General features: G+C 33.2%; 1 protein-coding gene across 1 annotated transcript; it reads left to right on the top strand.

The window, feature by feature from the left end:
* The first annotated feature begins 2,458 nt into the window (after window positions 1-2,458).
* On the top strand, window positions 2,459-15,138 carry LOC149482525 (solute carrier family 22 member 1-like). Its single transcript, XM_089704337.1, has 7 exons — window positions 2,459-2,834; window positions 7,995-8,094; window positions 8,741-8,841; window positions 9,934-10,085; window positions 10,699-11,307; window positions 13,451-13,632; window positions 14,791-15,138. Exons 1-7 carry the CDS (start codon window positions 2,662-2,664, stop codon window positions 14,950-14,952), a joined length of 1,479 nt encoding a protein of 492 aa, XP_089560463.1. The 5' UTR covers window positions 2,459-2,661; the 3' UTR covers window positions 14,953-15,138.
* Window positions 15,139-22,048: the final 6,910 nt, after the last annotated feature.

The following is a 22,048-nucleotide window of genomic DNA, read 5'->3' as shown; positions in this document are numbered from 1 at the left end:
ACTTTATACACTCCCGTATCAAAAAGGGAAAATGGGACTAGTAGAAGTTAAATGTCTAATTCCGGCAAAAGACATGAATGCGGAAGATGCGGTTAAAAATAAAAAAAATAATATTTGAAATACAATGCAAAAAATAACACTTTTTTCATAGATAAGAATCATGACTATTTTTTCCAAATTCAGGGACAACTAAACGTTGCAGAAGTCTGCTTATTTGCTGTTTGGACTGGAGTGAATCATTCGTTAAAAATAGAATATATAAAAAAGTATGTAACGTTTAGGCAAAATAAAATGATGGAACATTATCAAGATTTTACATAAGTTGCCTACTGTCAGAATTGATTGATTCGAGACTTCAGCATTCGATGACCATCAAGGACCCATCCTATATCATTCAAGCGATTGAAAAAAAAGAGATAAATCCAGTGCAACCGATAAAGCATCAGAATGCTAGCAAAAGATTTATTAGGTTTATCAATATAAATCTATATATTATACATAATATAATAAATCTGTAGAAGATGCGAAGACTGACATCCGCGCGGACGGAGTCGCGGGCGGAAGCTAGTCAGAAATAAATATCTTTTGTTTTCATTTGCGTATTTTTCTATTTTATAATTTTTTAACACAAACATTACATTTTTTTTATTAAATACAAAATTTGTTTATCCGTTTTATTAGTTAAACTGAACAACTTTCACTAAGAAACTTAGGTCGAAAAAAATGTATAGAGTTATGCATTTTGTATGGAAAGCTTATTTTTTTTTTATATTTCGTCCAAATTTCTTTGTAAAAGTTGATCAGTTATATAAACATGAAGTTGAAGATATCAATAGAAAGTATTCGCAAATTTTGTGTACTGATAAAAAAAAATCACCCGGTGTAATTTTCACGAAAATTGTTTCAAATTGTCATTTTTGGTACTTATTACGAATATTAAATTATACGAATGATTTAATTTTTAAAAATTAAGTGGAGCAACTTTCCCTTAGTACATTTGTATTATTTACATATAGGATGACAGGATGCATTTGTTTGCACTACTAGACCAAGCCCTTAAGGCGTGATTGAGTAACAGACAGACAGAGTTACTTTCGCATTTATAATATTAGTATGGATTATTTATTTGATCAAGCCAACAATAATAATTTTAGATACAAATTACAATCATGTAAGTACTATTACATGAAAAACTGCCTTATAAAAAGGAAAAATTGTGCTCTGTTTTTAAATTCTCTTCATTACAGAAAGTTAATAAACATATATTTGTATTCAATGCGAGTAACAAATGCGTTTGAGAATTCTAAAGTGCCAATAATAATTATTTATTTTATCACATCTGTAAGACAATGGTATATTGATAATTCTTCTATGGTTTGATAACATTAATTTTTATTAGGTAAGAATATATGAGTCAGATATAAGACGTAGGTTTGCATTTGATCATTTAACTTAGGTTCTTAGACAATTAATGTAGAGCCGTTCACAATTTTAACACATCTTTGCTTTAAATAATTTTAATTATAATATAATCAATTCTATATTTATGAGTTCCTTGTCAGCTCTATATGTTTGTGTTGGAAATTTGTTATTTCCTGATAAATTAGCACATCCTGCAAAATCTTTATGCAGGGAATACATGAATTCGTTGTACTACAGTATACATATTATGTACTTATAACTAGCTTTGAATTAAAACGATTTAGATTAAAGTAATAATGGTTTTTAGTATATAAATAGACACAATGTACAATATACATCTACATAACTATAAATGTATATGAAAATACCATTTATCAACTGAATAGAGGAAGGCCGTTACGCCAAAATTGCTGTTCAATTGTTGATAAGTACTTATAATTATGTAGCAGTCATACTATTTTGCTCCAAATCAAATGTTCTCGTGTTACTTCTATGTGATTAAAAGTCAATAGTTTAAAGAACAAGACCAGCAATGTATTTCGGATATAATTTTATACAAGGTCTTTTTTTTCACCTATTTTGACTTACCTGTTTACACCTGCTTGCCAGGTAGTTATACACTGAAATGAGTATCCAAGCATACCTAGGCATATTCTGTGTATCAAAAACTATCAGTCAAATAAATTTCATTTGGTTATCAAAAGTGTGAAGGTGATGAAAAAAATCGATAAAAGTTAATTTAATTAAAAATAGCCATGACCACTTTTTGATAGGCAAGCAATTATTATAGGCATATTTGTTTACTTATAAAAAATATTTAATAAAAAATACGTCTCATCTGGTTATCATATTATCGGTGAAGGACGACCTCACACGGGCTCTTAGACCAATAGATACTATAAATGCATATAAATATTGGTAAATTAGATATTAATATCACCTCAAGTTAACGACACAGCTAATCTCGTTCCTCATTATTTAATGATCACCAATAGGATGCCATTCAGTCGCTTGCGCATTCAGTGTTCATTGTCGTACACTTGTAGTGACCTAGTGATCAGTTCGTTTAGTACTTTCGTATTAAACATACGTAAAAATAAAATAAAAAAATAATCTGAAAAGTGCACAAAAACATCGTAAATTACAAAAAAATTTAACGTAATACGAAAATTCCAATTAATTAAAAAAAATGTAAATACAGAAAAAAGTGTTTAAGATAATATTAGTGATACTTTCAAAATGAGTGTATCAGTGAGTGACGAAAAGAAAGTCGATTTGGACGACGTGTTGAATAAATTCGGTATTTTCAAGAAATATCATCGGCAAAAGTTATTTTTGCTGTTCATTGCTTTTGCGAGCAATAGCCTGTATTGCAATCAATTCATATTTATTACGGAGCCTGTGCAATATAGGTAATTTTTTTTTAATATAGTACCTACATTGTACAATATACGTTTCGTATCTATACTAATATACTGATTAATTAATATTATACAGCTGAAGAGTTTGTTTGAACGCACTAATCTCAGGAACTACTGGTCCGATTTGAAAAATTCTTCCAGTGTTAGATAGCCCATTTATTGAGGGAGGCTATAGGCTATATACAGGGTGTCCCACTATCGGTATACTAAGCGCGAAGGGACTAGTAGTTTTGCATACACTGATCACGTAAAAAATACTTAAACAACAAAATTACATCAAAAAATTTTTTGCTAGGTTTTTCCTGCAAATCCATGTTTTCTTCTCTAGCTTCGCGCAGCCGGCATATACCGCTTCGCTAATGTGAGCATTTTGTCTGTGAAAACATAATCTTAAACGATAGCTCACGTGCTGGTGGCAAAGTTGGGTGGGTTGCTTGTTATGGGTGTACACATAAAGTTTTAAGAATTCATATATTTGAAAAAAAACTGCGTCTGGAATTTTATAAGTATTTTTTACGTACTCAGCGCATACAAAACTATAAGCTCCTTTGAGCTTAGTATACCAACAGTGGGACACCCTGTATATGTACCATGAACGAAGCCGGGGCGCGGTGGACCGCTAGTTAAAAATATTTATATATAGACTGATAGGTTGGATCAAGTAAGTTTAGTTAATTTTGTAATGCTTTTAAAGGTTTTTTGATAAAAGGTAGCCTATGTTCTTTCTCAGGGTCTAAAGATTGTCTGTGCCAAATTTCATCAAAATCGGTTGAGAGGTTTAAGTGGGAAAGCGTAACAGACAGACAGACAGACAGAGTTACTTTCGCATTCATAATATTAGTAGGGATATAATCGTTTAATTGATATATTTAGTACTATTTTATGGATTTGAAATGGATCGTTGGCAGGCCCGGAATATCTAGATGTTTACTATATACCTATATATCTACTGAGAGGACAATTGTCCGATTCTACAAGTAATTGTTGTTTTCCTTCAATCTGTAACAATACTTTTTATTTTGTATATGTAACTACAACATAAAATAACGTTTTCTTGTATTACAATTAAATAAACAACTTTAAAAACAAAGGCATTCACTTAAAAGGATGAATTTTTAATATTTATTTATTTATTTATTTATTTATTTGGTCAACCAACATTTGTTTACAATGATTCCTTAATATAATAATTATTATATAACATATAGTTCTTGCGATAAAGTAACAAATAATTAGAGGTCAACACAGCATGCGCCAATTATACAGAGCTATTCTTAAGAGTATAATACAAAATTATTTTTATTATTAAAAGAATAAGAATTTTTAATTAACAGATGATAGATGATGACAACAATTTAAGGTTTCAATTTTTGTATATCCTTCACTATAGAACGGAGCTTGTTGGGTGTATGGAAGAAGATGTCGATTTTATCACTGTATTTATTGATAATTTTTGATAGTCTGGGTAGTGGGGAGTTGGCCCCGGAAACGGATTTGCGGAGTGGAGGAGCTAAGGGGGTTATTTTAAAGCGGGGATATCTAGCCGGTACACGAATGTTGAATCTTGCTAGTAATTGGGGACAGTTAATTTTATTATTAAAAAGTTTAGAGACGAAAAGTAGATCAATAATGTCTCTTCGATCTTCGAGCGAGTTCATGTTGAAGTAAGTCAGTCGGTCATTATATGAGTGTGGTTTTTTTCTTGGTGTTCCGCAATTATGTAGTAAATGCCATAAAAATCTCTTTTGGATGCGTTCGAGACGTAAAGTGTGTGTGGCGTAGTGTGGCCTCCAGACAGTAGAACAATATTCTAATACACTGCGCACGAGGCTGTTATACAATGTAACTTTAGTTTTATAATTTCTAAATCCTTTGGAGTTCCTCATAATAAAACCCAACATTTTAGAGGCGCGAGCAGTAATATTGTCTATGTGTTGTAAGTATGTTAGTTTGCTATCCAATAAAACACCCAAGTCACGGACCAAGCTTTTTTCTTGAATTTTATGGTCGCCTATACTGTAATTATAGTTTATTGAATTTAATTTCCTTGTAAACCTTATGAAGTAACATTTTTTTGCATTGATCTCCATATCATTTTGGTGGCACCAACTAAGAAAACTATTTAGATCAGATTGTAATTTATATGCATCTTCAATATTTTCTATCACTCTACTAAACTTAATGTCATCAGCATACATAAAGCTATTAGAAAATTTGAAGCATGAGGGTGCATCGTTAATGAATACGTTAAAAAGGATTGGACTTAGGTGGGATCCCTGAGGTACACCGGATGTGATGTAGCGAGGCAGCGAGCTGTAGCCATTAACAACTACAAAAAATGTGCGATCACTCAGGTACGACTCAAACCATTTGAGAAAAGCATGAGATACGCCATATCCGTTTAATTTACTGAGTAGAATATGATGAGGAACGCGATCAAATGCTTTACTCAGGTCTGTGTAGATGGCATCGATTTGCTTATTCGAGTCGAGAGCCTCAGCTATATCTTCGTTGAAGTCAACTAGATTTGTTACGGTGGATCTACCTTGGACGAATCCGTGCTGTCTACAAGTCATGAATTTATTGAAGTGTTCATTAATAAATATGATTAATAAATGGGGAATGAAATGGGTCTACTGAAAATTTGCGATATAATATTGTATTTTTTATATACTGTGAGTTAAACAAGAAATTTACCAAATATGGTCGGATCATGGTCGGATCCTATACCGTAGATATCGATATTACATATTTGATGTAGTCTAATAATCTGGCATTTTAATATTTCATCCAAAAACGTCATAAACGTATGCCTGGCATTTAATATTTCTGCATATTTTTCCTTATCAACAACGTATTATAACTCAAAACGCATAAATATTACATTTTTATTGGCTGGAGTTTAATCGAATACCTTGTTTTATTTTTTATTTTGAGTGATTTTAATATTACTGGCCGCATCATTGGTACAATGGGTAAAGTGTGAATGTAAAGCCGAGGGACTGCGCTCAATTCCCAGTGGATAATAATAACACCTCAGTCTAATAACAGAATATAAAGTAGGTACATACATGTCCGTAAAGAAAATTGAACCTTAAAACAGATGTATGTACACGTATAATGCATTTGCCCCTTATCCCACCGCTGGACCTGACACGCACACAAAATTATATTTTAAATAAATATAATATACCTAATAATAATCAAAACAATTTCAACAATAAGCATGAGAATGTTAATAAACTGTATAAAATTTCTCGAGTCGTAGGAGTCGACAAAATAAAATAAACAATTGAAGTTCGAGAAATTACTGAATTATTGCATGGCAAGTTAATTTAAAAATGAATAAATAAGTATAAAAGATAATACAAATTTCCTGTTTTCGTACTAAATATAATTACATTTAGAACATGCATTCATTATTATTTGAATTAACATTTTTATGTTGTTTACGCATGGTACAAAATTTAATTCCTATTCCTATTCCCTTATTCCTATTTCCCGCTCCAGTAGTTTGAAAATTATCGGCTAGACGGTGTTGTCATGATAAACCTTGTCAAATATACATGACATTGGGTGGCATTCAACTCACTTATTGCATATAATCCATCCATACTAATATTATAAATGCGAAAGTAGCTCTGTCTGTCTGTCTGTTACTCAATCACGCCTAAACTACTGAACCAATTTGCATGAAATTTGGTATAGAGATATTTTGATACCCGAGAAAGGACATAGGATTTATCCCGGAAATCCTACGGGAACGGGTTTTTCTTTTAAAACGCGGGCGAAGCCGCGGGCGGAAAGCTAGTATTTTATAAGCCGCTCGTAAACAAACAAAATAAAAATGTAACTAATCTATATAATATTACCTATGATATAAAAAATAATGTAGAGCCTTTTAGATATGGCAAAATAACATCATCATCAATGTTTTGTTTTCTAAATTCGATTTTGTACAAAATACTCTGATGATAAATTGGCTCGCTCATGATACTAAAAAAAATATCGATATTGCATTAAAATAAATTCATATTATGTGTGAATATTTTTGTATGCACTTATGCATCAAGCATGCACTAGGCCAATTTTCATGTGTCATTTTTAAGAACACCCTTATCTACCGATATTTATATCCATTTGATATCATTGATAAGACGACAGTGAGAATTTGCAATCGGTCATGTAAAATATATTACAGGAACGTGGGTCCTAGCAGTTTTTAGTGTATTCAATTTAAATAGATTAAAAAAACGACGTAATAAAATAAAATACAATAAAAATAACAATAAATTATTAATTAACACTTAAAATTACATAAAATTATTATTAGTTCCGTGATCATTAAGTCATGTCATTATTATTATGAAGACATGATTTTTATTAATGTCTAAAATATAAAAAAAACCTCTTTTCTACGTGCCTGTGTTTATAAATAATCCTTAGAATTAATTTTAACTTAAATCTTTAATCGACAAGATTATATTGTTCTCAAAATTAATTCTCAAACGCATAGGTACATTTATTTATTCAATTAGATCTCTTTTAGAAGCACTTTCGAATCGTCATTACATACCACCGATTCGGAAAGCAGTATCTATGGAGAAGAACCGGCAAGAAACTCCATAGTTGCTCTTTTAAAATAATGTCAATATTACAATTCAATTTTACATAATATGTAACTTATATCTAACTACATAATAAGTCAAAGAACTGTCCTGTGGTTCTTACGCGACAACCCTCCATGGATTTTCATCTTCCACATACCTATTCCTTAACGCATTTACCACCGTTTCGGAAAGCAGTCCTTACATAGAAGAGTTCGCTAGAAACTCAGTAGTTGCCCTTTAAATACATTACCACAGATTAGAGAATAGTTACTTCGTGACATTACTAGAGATAAACTACGATAACATGGCGCGCCCCTCCAAAATTCAAAACGTTTGAAAGTATTTGTGAAATTCATAATAAATAATATAATATAATAATAAAAATTAATAATTTAATTATTATATTATTATAAATAATAATAATATAATATTTAAATATTTGTATTTCACTACACACATTGAAACTGTAATTTGGAGGGGCGCGCCATGTTATCGTAGTTTATCTCTATTTAATTATTTATTATAATTATAATTATTTCAGGTGCAAAGAAGATGACTTCAATCAATCAGTATGTAGCAGTAATTCGAGTGATGTTTGCACTGAGTGGATATATGAAGACACGGGCAGTTTTGTTGCCACGGTAATCATTTTAATTTTGATTTTTTTCTTAGACTTCATCTAAATTAAGTCCATTATTTTAGTACTATGAAATATTTATCTACACTTCCATCTACGTAATGTTAATATTATAAATGTAAAAAATGAAGAGGATGTATGTATGTATGTGAAAACCACTGAACAGATTTTGATGATACTTGGCGGTGTTGTCGCGTGCCTATGCTTCGTGCCTATGCGTCGCACATGAGCTGAAGAAATACTTGCTTTTTCCTGCAGGTTCATCTGCTGGTGAAATACGCGAATAATCAAACAAATTTCGTTTTGTACTTTTTAAATTATTAAAAATTGCATCAGAAATGTAATACATAAAAATACATAAAATCGTCGCCACATGGCGACGTCAGTCGTCGACGCGTCGGCGGCAGCATTTAATATTGCCGTCGACAGTTAAAATCGGATGCCGTCAAACGTCAAATGCTTGCAGTTTGCCCGTCAACACAAAACTGCAAGCGTCGCCACTTTTCGACGGCAGCCGACGACGGCTGAAGTAGCCTCTGCCGTTCATAGTTGCAAAACCAAATGATAAATATCTTCTTCAAATTAAATATTCTTAGAGTGAATAAATCAGTTCTAGACGAGGAAGTATTAATATTAAGTTACAATTGCAGTTTGACCTCGCCTGTCAGGACTGGAAGCGAACTCTTGTGGGCTCCGCGCACAACTTTGGATACATGGTTGGTCTGCTCATTGTTGGGCCCATGTCTGATAGGTATGGATAAATAATGCTGATCTATACTTATATTCTTATAATATTATAAAGCTGAAGAGTTTGTTTGTTTGTTTGAACGCGCTAATCTCGGGAACTACTGGTCCGATTTCAAAAATTCTTTCGGTGTTAGATAGCCCATTTATCGAGGAAGGCTATAGGCTATATATCATCTCACTAAGACCAACAGGAGCAGAGCAATGCGGGTGAAACCGCGGGGAACAGCTAGTAATATTATAAAGCTGAAGAGTTTGTTTGTTTGTTTGAACGCGCTAATCTCGGGAACTACTGGTCCGATTTCAAAAATTCTTTCGGTGTTAGATAGCCCATTTATCGAGGAAGGCTATAGGCTATATATCATCTCACTAAGACCAACAGGAGCGGAGCACTGCGGGTAAAACCACGGAGCACAGCCAGTAAAATATAAGTAGGTAGGTAATTATTTTTTTACAAAATCGAAGAAAAAAAATAAACCGGCCTAATTGATAACTTCTTCCTTTTTTGAAGTCGATTAAAAAAAGTTGTTATGTTTGTCAGATATAGACAAAATTTTAATGGTGTGCATGGGAGGCACCAGCTAGTAAATTAATATTTGTCAATTGGATTATGATTATAATCTGGTTAACGATCCACTGATGGACCAAAACGAATTTTGTTATGTAATTTCACGTAATTTGTCAAAATCTTAATATATATAAATCTCGTGTCACAATGTTTGACCTCAATGGACTCCTAAACCACTTAACCGATTATAATAAAATTCGCACACCATGTGTAGTTCGATCCAACTTGAGAGATAGGATAGTTTAAACATGTAGGTACCACGGGCGAAGCCGGGGCGGACCACTAGTTTATTATAATAACCTTGACCTTGATTGATTGATACACATTATATTTATTTATCATTCAAACACGTCCGAGACCGAGAAGACGATTTGCATATAATATCCATTTATTTTTATTGAATATACCTAAATTTCAATATTTATTTAATTTATTTATTAGAATTAATTACACAATTACAAGGTTATCACGATATTAGCAATTGCACTTATATTACACTTTCTATAAATAAAAATGTCATAATTTCAACAGGTTCGGTCGAAAAGCCGCCATAGTAACTACAGGCGTGTTAGGGGGAATCATCGGAGTGCTAAGGAGTTTCACCCTCTGGTACTGGGTCTACGTAGCCCTGGAGTTTCTGGAGGCCTGCATTGGGGACATCTGCTCCCCGGCTTTTGTTTTATGTATGTTCACGTGATCCTTAATAATATTATTATGTAAGTTTGTTTGTTACGCTTTCACGCAAAAACTACGAAACCGATCTGTATGAAATTTGGTCCAAGCTCGAGACCTGAGAAAGGACAAAGGATAGGTTTTATCCCGGAAATTTCATAGAAACGGGAACTATGCGGGGTTTTCTTTGAAAACGCGGAAAACGTTTCTTTAGATAGCTTTCCGCCCGCGGATTCACCCGCTTCACCTTTCAAAAGCTAGTAATGTACCTATATTTTTGAGTTAGATTTTTAAGAATATCATTTTGAATAACACGTTTTAAATTTGTTATGTGTTGACGAGTTCCAATTAAAACTGTAATTTATTGATTGCAAATTGTACCAATATTTCACATTAATATTAACATAATTTCGTTGATAGTTTTGTACGTACATTTCAATTTATGCACTTTTTACCTTTTCCTCAGAACCTTTAATAAAATTGTTATACTTTGAACCTGCAACTTACCTACATAATTTTGCACAGATGATATTGACAACATTCAACATAATAATTTATTCATAATAAACATCAATATAGTAAACTCTATGAAAATATTAAATCCTTGTATAACAATCTTTGCAGCTTTAGAAATAGTAGCAAAGAAGAAGCGTCTGCTATTCAACATGTTAGGGAGTCTCGGGTATGCTGTGGGGGGAACTACCCTTGGTCTTGTCGCCTGGCTCGTGCCAAGCTGGCGATGGCTTCTCCGTACCATTTATACCCCAGCCTTACTCTTCATATTCTACATCTTCCTTCTTGACGAAAGCCCAAGATGGCATCTATCAAACGGGAGAAAGGAAAAAGCTGCAAAGATATTAGAAAAAGCAGCAGCGACCAATAAAATCAAGATAGACCAAAACATGCTCAATAATTTGAACTGTGAAGTAAACGAAAGTACGAACTTCAAAGAAGTGGTAATGGGTACCTTGAAGTCCAGTAAATTACGGACCAGGTTTTTTGTATGTTTGGTCTGGTGGACCACATCTACATTTGTTAACTATGGGATGGTGCTGAATTCTATTAGTTTACAGGGAAATAAGTATTTGAACTTTGCGTTGACGCAAATTATAGATATTCCTGGGCTGTTCTTTATAACGTATGTCTTGGTCCGGTTTAAGAGGAAGAAGCCGTTGATGTTTTGCTTTGCGATGGGAGCGGCGTTGTGCTTGTCTCAGCCATTTATACCGACTGGTAAGTAAATAATTATATGTTAGAGTTAATCCTAAACGTTTTATACGATCTTTTGGTATATGTAAGGCAGTAATATTGAGACAATTATTATTTGTTAGATAGGTTCTAATGTTTAAAGCCTCTTTCAACCACTTTTGATAGTATACAGATTAAATATTGACTATTAGAACTTTTCTTGGCATTTGTATCAAAAAAAAGGAACTTAAGAATTAAAATTATTTTAAAGATGAGAACTGAATTCAAAAAAAAGATGATGATATATTCAATTAACGTTCAAGTTTTTCAAATTGGTAAAACCAGTACTTTGTTGCATGCTACTGATAATGCTAAATATACCAAGTTATCTATATGCCATTAAAACCTAATGGAAAATAAATGTGTAGAAGATCACGTTTTTGTTACGGTTACAATAATATATGTACTATACAGGTATTTATGAATAAATTGTCTAAGATATTTCTTTTGCAATACCTGAATAATATAATATTATTATTATACTTTAAAATATGTAACAACGTTGAGTTATGTAGTTTTAATTATCTTCGCGGTTAACTGTTATCCAGTTCAATTAAACAATTTTCTATTTGTTTTCAATTATATTTAATATAAAATTCATTGTATTTTTCCATCTTTTAATGCAATCTTATATAATATTATATGGGTGAGAATAATTCTTAACCCTAGAAAGATAATCATATTGAGTAGTACGGGAAAGATAGTCATGCGTCAAATTTACGCATGTTTTTCAGTTAGCTCTAAGTCGCGGTATATTGTTTTTTTTTTTTCTATAAATTGTAAGTTATTATATATTTACAGTTATATTAGAATAATTAATATTACAAATAATTTATTTTTAATTATTTTTATACATATAAAAAACGAAAACATTAAACGTCTGCTTTAAATCTACAATTCTTGTATACACGTATTATTACTAATAAAAACTTATTTTTGACCACAATTATCAGACTTTTTTATATGTTATATATATGTTGTACATATAGTTATATAAAAAAAATAGTGAAAAACAAGTTTAGCACATATCAACGTATGCTCACGACATATAACTATGTTACATTTTTTGCAGGAGATTTGCCTTTCGTCATATTTCAGAAGAACAAAAAGTATAGTAAATACGTTTTTTTTACTGAAGGCCTCCTCAGAACTTTCTTACGATGTACCAGATACTTCATTTGGCAACAAATTGGAGATATTATCACGCAAATATCTTATCAAAGCTGGTGATTCTAAACACCCACGCATAAACAAAAAAAGACAGTTCCATGCTTCTATATTTCATGTTTTTTTGACTCAGATGTTTTTGTGCTTTGTTGTTAACATTGTGGCTATTAATTTAATATGCAATATGCAGGCAATTTTATTGATTCTATAAAATAAAGCCATTAGCCATCTCATTGTCTTCCTACTATTGAACATCAGGGAACACATTCGGTCTAATGCATCTACTCCGCCTTTTGCTTGAATGTAATATATCATCTTTGCTTTGTACCTCACCGGGAAAGGCTTCTTCTGTGTCACTTTGCTCGTCATCTTCAATTTCCTGGTCCTCCTACTTCACTATCGGTTTCTTCACAGGGACCCTCATCGCTTTGCATAAGAGCGGCTAGTATACAATATTCTTCCAATTTTCTATCCCCAATTGTTTTCTATGTTTGCTTCAATATGTATAAAAATAAATTTTTAGCATAAGTCACAATATACAGTAAAAATAAGCTGAAAAATATTCAAACTACCATAGAAGTCAAAATCTTAAAAGTCACGGTAAAGATAATCATGCGTAATTTTGACTCACGTAGTCGTTATATTTCAAAATCGGTTACTCTAACTTTATTGACACGTATACCATAGGGTAGCTCTCAGTGAATTATGAAATGTCCTATAAGCACAGTTATGGATTCGCGATATTTAAAAAGATACAGCTATATTTCGAAAACGCAGGAGTCATTTTGACGCAGACTATCTTTCTAGGGTTAATAAATATTGATATTTCTTGGAAAATAAATTGATATTTCTCATAAAACTCTAAAATTATTTTTTAAAGTAAATGGAACCAACATCTTCACTTTATTTATCTACCCTTTCTTTCTCTTTCTCAACCATTTTCAATGTCTTATATCAACAGATCTACCCTGGCTGTCCATCACATTCTACATGGCAGGGAAGTTGATGTCCTCTTTCTACTTCAATATTACATATCTGTATACGTCAGAATTGTTTCCAACTTATACGAGGAACTCCATGCATGCGCTGTGCTCGTCTTTGGGGAGAGTGGGGTCTTTGGTAGCGCAGCAAACACCACTTTTGGTAAGTTACAGGTTATAGACGAAATACTGGTTTTGCTGTTATGTTATCATCAAAATCGGTTCTTCATAATGTTTATCAGAAACATCTATATAGATCGACGTTTATTGCACGCCTCATAAGCGAAGCGTTGAGGTGGGTACTACTGTCACTTCGCGCAAAACATCTGATTTTTCAAACTTAAAATGTCTTTATGTATCATACATTTCACTTGTAAGATAATACATACACACACATATTAAGAAAAAACACTATTTTTAACATTCATGATATTTTTGATGTCATTTTTGTTATTTAAACTAGTTAAAAAACAGTTTAAAAAAGTTCTGTCTTGGACGTCCGTGTGTCTGTATGTGCGGAGGATTTTCTTGTTAACACGATAGCGACCGAAATACTTTACTAATCGAGTCTTTTTTTTTCTCTTACGCTTGAGTATGCTCAGGAATAGAACCCTTTCATTTTTCAGGGTCTGATTCGATGTGGTTTAATTGTTATTAAATAAACAAAAATAATAATTAATAAATAATTATTAAAAAAAAAATTATGAGGCGTGCACTTTTGGATTTTCCAAATTTATTTTAACACATTATTGTTCTTTTAACTGATAATGTTTAGGGAACTTGTTGAACTGGCATTTTTTTTTGCGTCAATTTTTCCTTAGGCTATTAAAATTATAAAATAGTGTATCCAGCAACTTAGAATTCAACCAACCAACTTAACTGAGAATTCGAAGTTTGTGAATATAAAAGAATGGATTTCTTTCTTCCTTTTATCACGCAAAAGTGACAAAATATGGTCGAAAGCAATTTTCTGATTTTAGAAAATCAATTATAATCAAATTGTTGGTTTATTGAGAATTGTAATAATGGGCATGTAATCAACGATTATTTGTTTATTTCCGATTTCCTCAATGGTCAAAATACATTAAACACATAATAATTTAAAGTCCAGTAATTTTATTTCAATGCAAGATTTAGTTGAAACATTTTTTAGTCATACACAAACGATCGAAATTTCTGGACATTCTTCTAAAATTAAAGCATACCTATATATGCACTTATAGGTATTTAAAAAAAGGAAATGCGTTACAAATTCCATTCAAATGTTACAATAATAATATATTTGAATGGAAAATTAAAAATCTATCTTTTAATCTTTCAGACGGTATACTGGGTAGGTCTACCAGCTTTTGTCTTCGGATCTGCGTCTCTATTCGCCGGGTTAGTGACGTTGCTCGTACCAGATGTATCTGATGATTCTCTGCCAGACAACGTGAAGCAGGCTGAGGCGTTGGGCATGAAGGAGAAGAAGGCTGTACTGTGATGAATGAATTGTAGGGAAATTTGGTGCAATAATGTTGATAAGTTGGTTGTAGTTGTTTAGTGTTGTGGAAGATTGTTATTAAGAAAGAAAGAAAAAAAAATATTGTCATTTAAAACAACCCACTATAAACCACACATAAATGAGTAACAAATAAAAAAAAGACGGGTTGCACTCCGGGAGTGCCGGCAGAAGTGAAACATGTTTGATATTTTGGAATGGTATCCGTCTTACGCTTTTTCGATCAGGTCACGTGTCCTGACGCGAGTTTAAGATTTTATACCCATTACAGAAAAAGTGCTCAACGCCGCTAAAGAAGTTTTCACTTCAAAATCTTAAAAACTAATTCGAAAATAATTTATCAAAACTGCAAAAAAAAATTAAAAGAGCATACTGCGCGGCTCGTTGGTTGCTGATAGAACTCTACGGAGGCAAAACAGATACTAAATTAACGGTAGGTAGATGATAAAAAATTTACTAATAGAAAATTTATTAGGCATTTCTTTTAAAAAAGTACGTTTTATCTATATGATAATATGACCTTTGTCATCTCTATGCCCAACGAGTGAAATCTCATTTTGTAGGGAGTGAATGCAGTTCACATTAGTTTTACTGATCGATTTCCTTTACGTGTGGAAAGGTGATCAATCTTCGGAACAGGAAAGGTTTGTACGGTGGAAACAAAAAAGTATCGGTGAATATCTATATTAGCTGTGTTATATATTTGGCAAAGTTGACTCTTGTAAAAGTGAAAATATCTACGTTTGTTTGTGTCTAATACACAAACTAGGACCAAACGGCGGCATGAATTTTAATGAAATGTGGTGGTATGATAAACTACCATTTTTAAACTATTCCATAGCTTCTATCGCAGGCCTTGAGCGCGGGGACCGAATCGAGAAATTCCGTAACGAAAAAACCTCACGCTCCCCACTCCGACGGGCGCGGAGGTGTGGCTTGAAGGCATAGCATGCAATAGCTTTACCGCGGCAATCCCCGAGTGACACACGTCTTTTTTTTAACCTATGAATTACGTGAAAGAGTCGCGGGAAAAATTTCTTACATAAAACTTAACTATATACAAAATTCTTGTATAATATTACCCCTAGATTTATTACGATATATAATAATATTTCTAACAATGTGTTGCCATGTTTTCGTATACTAATGAGATTCTTGTTTCTTTTGTAATGTCTATTGTTAAGTTAGTTGTACCTACATCTGGGCCCGAGGCTTATAATGTTGTCTGTAATTAGAATAAGTGTTGTAATATATTGAATATTTATTTTCATCGTTGTTTTATTTAATATTTACAATGTCTGTAGAATTGTAGTTATTTATTTAGTAATATGGATAGAGGGACCCTAATGACATTTTTAGTTTCAAATAAAATGAAATTATGTTATCTTATTTGAGAATAAATTTTAGCTTAGATACAAGCTTCAGAGAAAACATTAAAATCTAACTCAAACTCAAACAAAACTCAGATTCAAACAAACATAATACATCATCATCATCACTACATAGTATTTAAAACAAAGTCGCTTTCCCTGTCCCTATGTCCCTATATCCCTATGTCCCTTTGTACGCTTAAATCTTTGAAACTACGCAACGGATTTTGATGCGGTTTTTTTTAATAGATAGAGTGATTCAAGAGGAAGGATTATATGTATAATAACATCCATTAAATAGTGGAGAAGTACTGTTATTTTTGAGGTTTCTAATGTGATGTCGTAAAAAATTACATTGTTTCCGCTTATATTGCAAACGCAGTTCTAACCCTACCCTACCCTACCCTACGAGTACCTACGAGTTTTATCAAAATAATGTACTAAGTATTATACATATTGAAAAGGTCTACAGAAAAGTCCGCGATGGTATATGTCTATCTCTTATGGATAACCCATAATAAAATTTTTTTGTCATTTACTTTTTACGACAAATAAAAGCTGATTTTCGAAGCGATTTTCACCAATACCGCATTAATCCTTAACCAATTAAATACCTTGAATACATTGTTCATTTAATATAGATCTATATGGCACTTTACACCGTATGATTTAAGAGAATATTTTCGAAGATATTACAGATTTAAAAATTGCGGGACGTAGCGTTTGCGGCGGTACCGGCCGGCCGGGCCGCTATGTTTTTATATACAACGTTCACAGTTTTTCTGTAGTGTATTTAGTATCAGCATTGTACCTACCCGTGCGAAGCCGGGGCAGGTCGCCAGTATATAGATATAGTTGTATTTTTCTGTTCAGGTTCTCCAGGACTCGATCTTTACACCCCTTTGTAATGTCTTAAAAACCCACATAGTCATGTATTATTCCTCTTAATCCATAAAGTTGGTAAGTAATAACAGAACACGATACATGTACACTATACATCTATGATTAAAGGACAAACTCCGGCCAATTTCCATGTTTGTTCTAATCGAGAATTCCCAGTCGATTCGGATGTGTAATTGTGAGACGTTACAGCATGCCACGCGGCGCTGTCGACAATTAGGCTGTTTTATAGCTGACGATATTTTTGTCGTGTCGGATCGAATACAGCCTTTTTATACTCTACATACGTAAATAAAATACCAGAAATAAAATTGGAGCAAAAAATTTGTAAAGTGTTGGAAACGTCGGGGAAATAATATAATGAATAAATCGCGTTTAAAATCCGTTAAAAAGTCTTTAATTTCTAAATGTATAATACTCGCGTAAAATCAAACACTACAAAAAATTTCGCTCAAAATTATTTTTCTAATACCTTTATTATTTAATACTTTTAACATTTACAGAAAACAATTACCTACTTGGCAAGAATCTTAAACTTTCAACAACACATCATTCGCATCTTCTTATTTTAAATTTAATTAGTCCTGTTAAAATCGTAAGGCGCTATCAAAAAGTATCGTGCACTATAAAGCGGAGTGTCGGCAGCTATTTTCAATTTGGCTCGGCTCACACCTGCGAGGCGGTTGCAATATTAATCTGTGCACATACAATGGATACAAAATATCCAACTTATCCTTTGTTATGTTAAGGATTTATCTACGTGGTGGAAATGTTAGATTTTGCAATTGAGCGAAGTTTATCGTCATTTTTCTAAGAGATTGTTAGTTATATAGTTATTATAAGAATACTGGAGGATTTATTCTGCGAATAATGGAGGACATGCGAAAGATAACGGAACTCCTTTTATAGTGGAAAACTTAATATTTTTTTTATAATTATAACGCTCTACCATAGACATAGACCACTAGGGACTGGAATATGCTTCCTGAATCTGTGTTCCCCGATGAGTACAATTTGCAGGTCTTCAAGCGGAGAGTGAACAGGTACATTACCTGGTGCATTCAATAAGTACCTAGCCTCATCGCCAGAGGGCGATATTGTTTCAAAATAGGTTTACCACAGTGTAGCTCATTCTTTTTTAATTATTTTTTTTAATTTTCATTCCAATCCCTTCATTTGTTTTAATTTGACAACCTATGGAAGCGAACGTGTCGATCGGTTTTACAAAAATGGAAAAAGAGCAATATCGTTCGGTGATTCGATTCCTATTTTTGGACGGGAAAGAGCGCATCGAAATCATAGACCGCTTGGATGCTGTGTACAGTGACTCTTCTCCATCGATAGCCACCGTCAAGAATTGGTTCAACGAGTTTGCACGTGGCCGTACGTCGGTTTTTGATGAACCACGTCCAGGTGCACCAAAAACAGCTGCTACGGAGGAAATCATTAAAAAAATCCATGATCTCGTATTGACAGATCGCCGATTGAAGGTTCGGGAGCTAGCTGAGACAGTAGGCATTTCAGAAAGAACAGTGCATCATATTCTTCACGAGGAACTCAGCATGAGAAAGCTGTCGGCGCGATGGGTGCCGCATTTACTCACACCGGAAAACAAGCGCAACCGTGAGTCCACATCGGAGACGTGTTTGGCGCTGTTTAAGCGGGATCCAGGGGAGTTTTTGCCTCGTTTTGTGACCGTCGATGAAACCTGGATTCACTGGTACACACCAGAGACCAAGGAGCAATCAAAACAATGGATCGAGACCGGGGAACGTGCCCCAAAGAAGGCGAAAACTGTAAAATCGGCCGGAAAAGTTATGGCCACCGTATTCTGGGATTCACAAGGAGTGATCTTCATCGATTACCTCGAGAAGGGTAAACCAATTACAGGGCTTTACTATGCCGATTTACTGGGCCGATTCGACGCCGAATTAAAGAAAAAACGACCCCATCTGGCTAAGAAAAAGGTGTTGTTTCACCACGACAACACACCGGTTCACACGTCTGCCGTTGCCATGGCCAAATTGGTCGAATTATGCTACGAATTGCTGCCTCATCCACCGTATTCTCCAGATTTGGCCCCTTTTTACTTCTTTTTGTTTCCTAACCTGAAAAAATCACTCGCCGGGAATAGGTATGGATCAAATGAGGAGGTTATCGCCGCCACGGAGGCCTATTTTGTAGAGTTTGAGAAAACCTATTTTTCGGACGGGTTAAAAAAGTTGGAACATCGCTGGGCTAAGTGTATCAACCTAAAAGGAGACTATGTTGAAAAATAAATTGCCACTTTTCCAAAATTTTCGTATACTTTTTGTAGGCTAAGTATTTATTGAATCGCCCTCGTATGTAGGGAAGCGCGCTCCATCTTAGTCCACATCTTACCATCAGGCGAGATTGTGGCCAAGCGCTCCCGTATATTACAATAAAAAAAGACAACACCAATAGATGCGCAAATTCAAGTTTACCATCTTAACATTCTTAAATTTTGATTAAGAGTACTCGCACCTAATAAATACTTTTTAGTGTTGATATGCATTCTATATGCCCCCTATGTACCTACACATGACCTACACCTACATTTTTCTTATTTACATGTATTAGGTACCTACTTATTATCTATTCGCAACCAATAACATGATTTACATTTTAGTTACATTTCCGCGGCATGTTTAACGGAATATGGATTTCATTGACACGTAGGTAGATGAAAATAGAAAAATATTCGCCATTGCAGTACTGAGACGGCGCTTGCGGACGATCATCACGTGCGAGTATGGTGTCCTTTATTTGTGTTATTTTAGTACTGGTTTCATGTTAAATTATAATTTTTTTATTATTTTATAACTATGAATGGAGATGTACTAATTTTATGGCTGGTTAATTAATTCAAAATGTTCATTTAATGTAGAGTACTGTTTTTTCTAAATTGCCTCTAGGTAAGAGCGACATTTTGAATCTAGTAGTTTTTTAAGCTATTGCATAGCTTCTATCGCGGGCCTTGAGCGCGAGGACCAAATCGAGAAATTCCGTAACGAAAAAACCTCACGCTCCCCACTCCGACGGGCTCGGAGGTGTGGCTTGAAGGCATGCTATGCAATAGCTTTACCGCGGCAGTCCCCGAGTGCCACACGTCTTTTTTTTTACTGTTTATATACTTACGTAAGATTTTACAGGTAAACATGCTTTGAGTTTGAGTTCGTAGCGATTAGTAGTAGGAATTAATATAATGTTTATTCAAAATAATAGTGTATCAACAAAATTTATAGTTCAATAAAAAATGCACAAACACTATAAGATCATTTTTAATCCCGATGACTGTCCAAGTAAATCTATACGTATGGTGTCAATAGTTGTAAGCTATGGGGACCGCGTAGCATCGCGAATGCACTACCATTTTATATCCCTCAAATATTCCGCGGCTGGATACATGCCTTTCATATTGAAAATATGCTTTCAAAGCCCAAAGTTACATTTTATTACAATTTCATCTTCCTATTATAAAGGTGTGGGAATCAAATGTAAATTCAAACAGAGTTAGATATTACTTGGGATGGTTACCGGTTGTACCTTAAATTTAAATGTGTGTGATATAAATTGTAACAGATTGAATTTTGTGTGTATATATTCTCTTTATCAATCTCGTTTGATTTATCTTATCTTCTTAATTACTATTATAAAGGCGAAAGTTTGTATGGATGTATGGATGTATGGATGTTTGTTACAATGAAATTTAGCACACATATAGAGGGTAACTTGGATTAAAACATAGGATTGGTTTTATCCCGGAAATCCCACGGGAACGGGAACTATGCGGGTTTTCCTTTGAAAACGCGGGCGAAGCCGCGGGCGGAAATCTAGTTGATAATATTTTTTGTAGCAGTTGTGTACTAAGATAAATGTTGTGAACGTATAATATGTTATCTTATTAAGTGAACTCTATATTGAGGTCTTATGAGACACACTCAAAATAATAATCTCTTTATTTTGGAGGTGAACATAAAATTATGATATATCTCAATTGCCTACATCAAATTGAAAATTCAATTTTGCGTACTTATTGTATACCTAGATTATTTTCAATGAATGCAACATTATACCTACACTATACGTAATATTTATGTGGCATTTATTAAAGAAATATAATTGTAAAAAAAGCATAAAAATGTTCGTTTAATTTATTAAGCTCTCAACATTTAATATTCACTTCAAAAACAATTTGATAAATATTTAAAAATGAACGTTCCGCCACGCTACTGTAAATACAGTAAAATCTCCGCAAATGTGTTGTTTTTATATTTTTTATTATTTTCAGTTGTGACTACAGCAGTGCGGTTTCGTTGAATAATTAACGAAGCCTCTGTGATAATTTTATATTATCTTTAAATTAACGTTTACTTAACTGTTGTTTAATAAAATATTGCATATTGTGAGTTGTACTTATTCTGAATCGATTCCAAAAAGCACGTAATTCGATGCGTGTGTATTGAATATTATTTAAAATTATTCTTTTATAGAATACCCTACACCTAATAAATGTGTAATGACTAATTAGCAATATTCAAAAGTTTTGAAAATGGAAAATTCTATGAAAATTTGTTTTAATTTTAGCGAAGTAGCGATTAAGCTGAGGCTCTACTATTTTCTTTACTACGCCGTAATTTTATATTCTTATGATCATCGTTTGAATTATCAAGGATGTTTTTAGTATAAAGTTATAAAAAACTTTAACAATCACGTAATTTGCAATTAGGCAAACACCCCATACAATATTTGAGCAAGATTTAAAGTCCCATTTGCGCAAAAGAAAA

This window comes from Colias philodice, chromosome 15, assembly GCF_061535455.1.
Source record: "Colias philodice isolate Cphi_HAF_F1 chromosome 15, ilColPhil1 Martin Lab GWU primary, whole genome shotgun sequence".
In the NCBI taxonomy this organism is placed as follows: Eukaryota; Metazoa; Arthropoda; class Insecta; order Lepidoptera; family Pieridae; genus Colias; species Colias philodice.
Note: the sequence above shows the minus strand (reverse complement) of the source record. Positions and strands in the feature narration are given on the sequence as shown.

Excerpts from the sequence above, each read along its gene's own strand:
- LOC149482525 (XM_089704337.1), top strand. The coding sequence starts at position 2,662 with ATGAGTGTATCAGTGAGTGACGAAAAGAAAGTCGATTTGGACGACGTG. Across the intron at positions 11,308-13,450 it reads TCAGCCATTTATACCGACTG|ATCTACCCTGGCTGTCCATC; the intron begins GTAAGTAAATAA and ends TTATATCAACAG. Across the intron at positions 13,633-14,790 it reads CGCAGCAAACACCACTTTTG|ACGGTATACTGGGTAGGTCT; the intron begins GTAAGTTACAGG and ends TTAATCTTTCAG.